Source organism: Asterias rubens, chromosome 14 (assembly GCF_902459465.1).
Source record: "Asterias rubens chromosome 14, eAstRub1.3, whole genome shotgun sequence".
NCBI lineage: Eukaryota > Metazoa > Echinodermata > Asteroidea > Forcipulatida > Asteriidae > Asterias > Asterias rubens.
Window position 1 is genome coordinate 2,463,391 of NC_047075.1, and position 8,416 is coordinate 2,471,806.

The 8,416-nt window shown below is 41.4% G+C and overlaps 2 protein-coding genes across 2 annotated transcripts; one reads left to right on the forward strand and one right to left on the reverse strand.

Moving 5' to 3' along the window:
- Window positions 1–445: 445 nt before the first annotated feature.
- Window positions 446–922, reverse strand: LOC117299550 (pineal opsin-like). Its single transcript, XM_033783101.1, has one exon. It carries the CDS (start codon window positions 920–922, stop codon window positions 446–448), a length of 477 nt encoding a protein of 158 aa, XP_033638992.1.
- A 4,401-nt stretch (window positions 923–5,323) lies between these two features.
- On the forward strand, window positions 5,324–6,409 carry LOC117299551 (kappa-type opioid receptor-like). Its single transcript, XM_033783102.1, has one exon. It carries the CDS (start codon window positions 5,324–5,326, stop codon window positions 6,407–6,409), a length of 1,086 nt encoding a protein of 361 aa, XP_033638993.1.
- Window positions 6,410–8,416: the final 2,007 nt, after the last annotated feature.

Genomic DNA, 8,416 nt, shown 5'->3' on the forward strand with positions numbered 1-8,416 from the left:
CGACAAAAATTCGGACGTGATTGGATATTAGCTTTTTTATAGACGCATTTGTTACACAAGTCATTCTCTGTATGGGGGTGCATCTCCGGGTTGCAAAAACTCTTGTCACACTGGCATGGTAACCCGGGGGTCGGAATTTCGAATCCCGCTGGTGAAAGTTTCGTGCCTCAACGCCAATATGTATCAATTGATGTGACATAATTCACATAAGAATCGAAAATCATGTTGATACCTTTGATTTGAGACGATCGATGTTTGGCTGTGTCCCGTAATGCGGATATCGCTACGGCTACGGCTAGATATCCGCGTCATCATGCGTTGACTTATAGGAAGTCCTTAGCAACAGCCGTAGCCATTTATGTAGCCGTCAATTCGGATACTGGCCTTACCCTGTGACGGTGCGCAGGGTGATTTGGTACCTTGACGTTACGCTGCAGTGACGCAATCATAGCCAGGTTCCTTTCATAGATTCATTGTCATTGTCTCCTTCTTCAGTTGAACTTGGCTGTGCAGCAGTATTTGATGTAGGACTTATTGCATGGACCGGGTGCAGTGTGCGTTGATGTCTAGTTGTGGGGGCCTTCAGGTGAAAGGCTTGAACGAAGGCAGCTCGGTATTGCCTGTTTGTCACACCGTAGATCACAGGATTAAGAATGGTGTTGATAAACTGCGGCAGGTGCATGAGCCAAGCACCTCCATTGATTAGAAATTCATCAATTGGATTGTCAATTTGAGCTATACGGTATATCCAGATAATGAGAATGATGAAAATGTATGGAGACTGACAAATGAAGAAAACCACACCGTTGACAATCAACATTTTGGCAGCTTGGTTGCGGATTTGCACGGCTTTCTTGTCTGTCTCTGTTCTACCATTGGCACTCCTGCGTTTGTTAAGTGCCTGTATGATGCGTGAATACATGTACCCGTTGCTAAACATTGAAATGAACCAGGGAAGAATCACAATGGCTTGACTGTAGTGATAAGCCCACGGCCCTATAAGCGTACAAGACGTTATAGCTGAGGGGAACATTTGGTAGGCGTCATCATCCGGCCAACGTACGCATACTGTTTGCAGAATTGCAAAAACGGGTGTTAACGCAACACCCCAGATGAACCCAATCAACCAACAGAACGCAATGATTTTCAGGGTGCGTCCTCGACCACGGATTTTAAGATGCTTTAAAGGATGGCAGATAGCAAGATATCTCTCAAATGACATCATAGTTACGAGTGCAATCGATGAGACATACCCAGTTATTAAAGACACGTTTGTCAACACGCACTCCAGGGGATGGGTGAATGATGAATTGGCTTTCACGGGAGACCGTAGAAATGGCAACATGAACAAGCACACGTAGCTTAACATTAATATAAAGTCAGCCAATGCCAAGTGTATCAAATAAACAGTCGTGTCCGATCTCACCTCAGAAACACGAAAAACTACGAACAGAAAAATAAAGTTGAACAGAAGACACAGGGCAAATATAACTGGTAGAAAAAAAGGTATTACGACTTTGTCCGTAGAATTATAAAGCAATATAAGAGCTCCGTATCTCGTGAGGTTCAAGGTATCATTTATACTGCATTCTATCGGTTCCATGGCGAAGTTTAATTGCAACCTAAGCAATATCAAGAGTAACTTATGTTGGGTTTTCAGCTATGTTCAAAAGACGCGTGTAAAGCATCAAGTTGAAAAGCCATGGGTTGACTCAGTGGTTTATGTTTCTGCCTTTCACCTATGTGGACCCTGATTAGAGCCAGGACCGGAGCATATGGATTGTGTGTTCATCGGTCGCTACCTGGCTGTGTGCTTTCAAAAGTTACTAATGTTAGGTGTCCAGCTCTGTTCACGAGAAGCAGCCCACGGTTGCCTCGGTAGTTTCTGTCCCTGCCTTTCACATCTATGGACCCTGGTTCGAGCCCGGACCGGAGCGTATGGATTGTTTTCATCGGTCGCTACCTGGCTGTGTGTTTTCAAAAGTTACTCGTGTTAGGTGTCCAGCTCTGTTCAAAAAGAAGCATCGCGTTGAGCAGCCCAGGGTTGCCTCGGTGGTTCCTGTCCCTGCCTTTCACCTATGTGGACCCTGGTTAGAGCCCGTGTTCATCGGTCGTTACCTGGCTGCGTGTTTTCAAAAGTTACTCGTGTTAGGTGTCCAGCTCTGCTCCAAAGAAGCTTGGTGTTAGCATCAGATGATAGTCTGGGTAAATCTCGAAACTGCCCTAGAAGCTATCGGAGAAATGAGGCAAACTGTGGGCACACGTCTTCTTAAACCGCACTCTGTGTTCTTGTGTCGTCATTCTCCTTCGTCTATGTAGTTACAAACAGCTTGACGTTTTTTTTTGTGTTTGAAACTAAGAGGCGATTTTGCAAAACGTAATTATGTCAACATTCTCGGCATTTGCTATATCAATAATAATTGGCTGTTTGTTAACCCATTTGTTAAAAGCATAGTAAGTATATCAGCAAACACACAAGTTTCAAGTGTGTTTGTAAACTAGAATACACATCCGTGTTGAGTTTAATTATTACTTTAAAAGGTAGATAATTGCAAAGAGGACTTTCGATAATTGCAAAGAGGACTTCACCAGTCGGCCTCACAATAGGCAAAGACGGGTGTCGCTTTTAATTGGCTTTAAAAACCAATGAAACATCGAGCACTATACCGAACCTCATGACGTCAGCTATAGTGTACATTTTAAAGGGACACGCTGATTCTGAAAACGTTTTGGTCTCGGCGTTTCGAAACAGTCTACTATGCTCGTCTTCAAGGAAAATGACCGGAACAAAAGAGACCATTACATCTTCCTAATTTACTAAAAATAATAGTGGCAATTTATAATGTGACATGTCTGTCTTAAAGACATTCTTGGCGCAGGAGAGATGCAGAAGCAAGATTGCAAAAGAGCTACATGGTTAAGCACAAAAATAAGTTTTCAAATGGGTTTTGAAGCTGGAATAGGTAGTGATGTGTCTGAGATTTTGTGGGAGTTCGTTCGTTAGTGATGGGCCAAAGTGTGAGAAGGATCAGGCTCCCCATGAATGGCGTGTGTGTGTAATGTGCAGAAGTTTGGTGTCAGATGAGCTGAGCAGCCTGGGTGGTGCATGAAGATTTTCCATATCACGTTAAGCTTCAAGCGGCCACTCTTTTTTAATACCACTCTGAAAGACGTTTTTATTTTTGACACTAAGGGACCATGTTGCAACACGTACCTATTATAATAATAGTAATAACACGGCAATTTATATTGCGCAGTGACCTATAAAGATATACTCTACTGCGCATTACAAGGAATACAAAAAAATTAATGCAGAGAAGAAAAAACAATACACAAACAGAGCAAGGATGAACTATACGGGTGAAGTCAACCAATGGGTGTTTAACTTAGATTTAAATTAAGTGAAGAAGACTGTCTAATGCAAGGTGGGAGATGTTCCAATGGGAAACTTTAGACTATCTGCCAATCACCAAGAGAGGGCGCTCTTCACCAGGTAATGTCAACAACTTAGGAATAGGAGAAGCATGAGTGACGGTCACTGACAGCAAATACCTTGTGTTTTGCGTGTTTTTGATTTTGTATTTAGATTTAATCAAACTGTATTTTGTTTTTCATAACACAATGCCAGCATAAACCAAACTGTTCTGGAACAGGACGTACTGGACACGAGTTCCCCAATGATAACAAGCGGTGTGCATGAGTTTTTTTGGAGCGTTTCTTTTAGGGTAATTAGCAAAAATTCCAAAATGCTGACCTACCAAAAATTGAGAAGAAATCTGAAGTTTAGTTGTATGACAATGTATCTGATTTAATTTTCAAGAGGCTGAGAGACTTCTAAATATTTTTTGAGTATTTTTTAATTTTTACCATTTACCATTGTTTGCTATAGGAGTTGTGCACCCTTACCTGGTAGGTCTGCTGCCCTCTAGTGGCAGAGCTTTCAAAAAAAACTCCCATTGGAGCGGCGTATACAAATGCCCGATCACAAAGTAGCCCTTGATTTCCTAGATGGGTGAGACAACAATGTGTGGTCTTGTGAGCTCCTGAGACGGTAGGTTGATTGAGAGTGATCTCATGATTATGAGTTCTTGAATGTACATTGGTGCTAAACAACTTTTATTACAGTTCTCTGCATTTGCTCACCTCCACAGGAAATGGGCTAATTGTTAATCCATTTTGTTAAAAGCATGGTAAGTTTATCAGCAAAAGGCAAATATTTAAAGTGTATATGTAATATAATTATGTCAACTATAAATATGTATTGATTTTAACTAACTAAGTTAATTGAAAAGTGGTCGTTCACCATATAGTCAGTCACTTAGCTAAATACTGGTGTTTCGCTTTAATGGACTTAGGCCTACACAACCAATTAAAATTCAAACACTTATCTTTTCGTGTGTTGTTTTAAAATTGACTAAGTACGTTGTACTTTATAGAAGGAAATTTGGACGCGAATACGGTTTGCCCCTACAAGATGGCGACTTTCATAGCAAAACGGGGGTTATTCAATACAGTCTATTTGTGCCATTTGAAATCTTCTCGCGATTGTTTTCTTGTAAAGGATCAAGATTCCGTGATGTAATGTTTAAAAAAATGCAATCAATTAAAATGTACAGAGCTTTTATTAAGTCCGGAAGAAGTGGCTTAGAACTACTGCAGGTTACTTAAAAGTACTTTGTCTTTCACCATAACGGAAATTAACGCCCATTATTTAATGAGCTTGTTTCTATGTTTTGTCTCCGCACTTGGTGATAGGCGTTTAGCATCTTGTTTTATTTTATGATTTGGGTTAACTTACAGTGACGAAAATAAGAACATGTTTTGTACGCCTTTGAGAGGGAGGACGTGTCTTTTTGCAGCAGGGCAGCATTTGTGACATACGTGGCGCTTGTAACACCAGCCGGAAAGTATTGGCTTGTGTGTTCGGCAGAAACGGCAAATCAATTTTCTCACATAATTATTCAACTCATTTTTCCTTTGCTGCTTAGAGAAAAGTTCAGTTTTTTTTTCGAAAGGAACTCAGGAAGGGCATCCCTTTTTTGTTACCAGAACACGCAGCGCAAGTGACCCCAGTCGGAAAGTATTGCCGTGTGTTGTGTGTTCAACAGGAACGGCAACTCAACTTTCTCACACACTCAAGTCGTGTTACTTTTGCCGTTTTGACAACAAATTACAGTGACAAAAATAAGTCTTCGTTTAGTCGGATTTCGACAGCGAAAGGTATCGTTTGTGACACCAGTCGGAAATACTTGACTCGTTTGTGTGACAGAAACGTCGACCAACTTTGTCCATATTTATCTACTTTTCTACATCAGTGAACATCATGGGATCGGATGCAACTCCAGAGGAGTGTAGTGTGCTTAATACCACCAACATCGCTGAAGAGACAATGTCCAAATGGCTCTATACACACACGGATACCATCATCATAACTACGGTTCTACCGAGTATCTTGGGTCTTGGTCTATTGAGCATCTCACTCTTTCTATTTGTCGTGTTCCGCATCTCTAAACTTAAATCTGACACAACGGTTTACCTGGTGCACCTGTCGCTTGCTGATTGTTTCTACCTCGTCGCTTATGTATCCTATTACTTATCATTCTATGTGGCTTCTCCCGTTGCTTTGGATCTGTCGTTCAAACATTCAGTTGAATGCTGCCTTTCTGTTGTCATTACTTATGTCGGATATATGTCATCAGTTGCTCTGGTGACTATGATGTCATTTGAGAGATACCTTGCTTTGTGTCATCCGCTAAAACACCTGAAAATTCGCGGTCGACGACGGACGAACAGAATGGTTGCACTCTGTTGGCTCGTCGGCTTTGTGGTTTCATGTTTAATGATGCCACATGCAGCCGTCCTCAAGAAACTATGTCTACAGTGGCCTGAAGCAGCTTTAAGCTCCATGCCTACCCTGCCGTCTGTGATTACAATGTGCGATCCCTTACACCCCTCTATCCATTACTTCACTACGTTACTAGCAACGATCCCCTGGCTACTTGCACTGGTTGCTAATTTCTACATGTACATCAGGATCTACCACATGCTGAACAAACGCAGGAGTTTTGTAGGTAAAGGTGACGCAGACGACAGAGCCATACGTGTTCGAAACCAGGTTGCCAAGATGCTTGTTGTGAATGGTGTAGTATTCTTCCTGTGCCAAGCTCCATATACGGGAGTCTCTATCATTCACGTGATTTGTTTTTTCTTCAATCTTCCGAGCCCAATCGAGACAACACTTGGAGCCTCTGCACGCTGGATATTTTCACTTCCGCAGATTGTAAATACCATTATAAATCCTTTGATATATGGTGCTATGAGCTCTCAATACAGATCTGCATTCGTCCAAGCTTTTCGGTGCAATGTCTCACCCGATGACGGCCGTCCACGTGCTCAACAACAAATTTAAACCATAACCGACTCACCGCAAAGCGCGGGAAACAAACTTTGAACACATCTAGTGATACGCCGCGGTGTCCAAGTTAGCGGCTACAGATACGGCGACGTCTAGATTTCCGCGTCATCATGCGTTGAAGAATGGTATGTACTTAGCAAAACCTTTAGCAACAGCTGTAGCCGTAGCCGCAAATTCGGATACGGCCATAGTCTTGGTCCAAGACGTCAAACACAATACTCTTGATAGACCGACAGAGGGCGCGCTCTTCGTTTCTTGAATAAATCGGCGCGGTTCACGACTTTACAGAAGCTGGAAATTGAACCAAGTGTAGCGACGCCCTCTGTTGTTCTTTAATTTTGATCCATTCGGTGTGAACTACATCATAAACTAGCCTGAACATCTGACGTCACACTTCTAGCCTTGTTAATAACGCCAGAAAGTGGCCTCTAGCGCAGGTCAATCCTCGTTCATCTTCACCTTTCACCTAGATTTATATGCAGCAAGTGCAGCTGCCAAACGTCTCCTCGGATCAAAACACAGATATGGAAAGCTTACGTCACTGCACGTTTATCAAATGAAATGATTGTATCCAATGATCCAATGAAACTGCTGGTTTTGAAAAGCAAGTACTTCTCGTTATCCTTGCGAAAAAAAGACAGGGGACCATGTCACAAACGATGGGTAGTAATTCTTTCCGTTGTCCATGTATGCGAAGGTTTTGTAACCAAGACTAGTCTAGTGACTGTTTTTTTTTTTTTTTTTAATTGGACCAAAGAACATTCCAAATTGAAGCTATCATCACAATCTTGTTTCTGACTGTTGTCCACAACATTATCACCATGATGGACACGTACTCTGCATTCAAGGTTCATATGGTTCAAGGTTCAAGGTTGTCCACAGTGTCAACAAATAAAAGACATGTTAAAGAATACAATACAATAAAGATATATCAAGATGAAAATTATGATACCGCAGAGGGATCCAATTTAGAAGCAGAACTTTTAGGCAATGGTACCTTAAGATACGCATTATGCATTGAGACACTAATAAACAATTGAAATTAATGCAAACTTGATCGAAAGTTGACGACGCTATATCACTTTGGACCAATCACAACACCGATATGGAAAGCCTACGCCACAGTACGGTTTATCCTATGGACTCTATTTAACAAATGAAAACATTCGGCTTGTAAGACAAGTTGTCGTTTTTCAGGGGGGGGGGCAGTCTATACCATAGCAAGCTATATGCTCCTTTTCTTGAGCAAGGCTGCAAATAAAATCGAGGTCCCCTGAAGATTAAACAAAGAATGATTACCAAACGTACAGTTTATGGTCGCGCATTTGAAAAGTAACTTATTGTAAGCAAACTACTCCCTCAAGAAAGGCAGCATGAAAGAATGGCAAGAAATATATCCTCCAACTTTTACCATGGTTATAGGAACAGAATCCCATTGACCCGTTGAACTTGAAATGTCATGTTCACTAAGAAATACTCCAGTGAAATTATACTGCCTCACAATGTCCAAATGAACACAGGAAATAAAAACAGCCAATCAAAGCCCACCACTGATGATGCTGGTAATATTGTCTTCATATAGAGGGGCCTATATATTATATTAGTTGGTTTCGTTACACTGCTGTGGAAACGGTGACAGCAATGGGTATGGCCTACTGCAATAAATTAGTTGCGACCAACCATAAAGCTAGTTCTTATATAGCGCTAAGCGACAAACTCTTCTATATTGAACACCAGTGTCAGAACAATTTTACACCGACAGTTATGTGGGAAAATTAAAGCGACGTTGTCTCTCTAATCTAATACACAAGTAGAGTCCACGAACATTCATCATAGAAGTTCATCTATCCAAATTTTGTTCTGATTTTGATGTAACAATCCTGCCAGAGTAAAAATCAACCATATCGGAAAGTTCTACTTGGCTAAAACCGAAATTATTTGCGACCAAATATTTGGTTCTTTTGAACCGTTTGTGTCGAAGACTAACTACCAGTGTCAGGA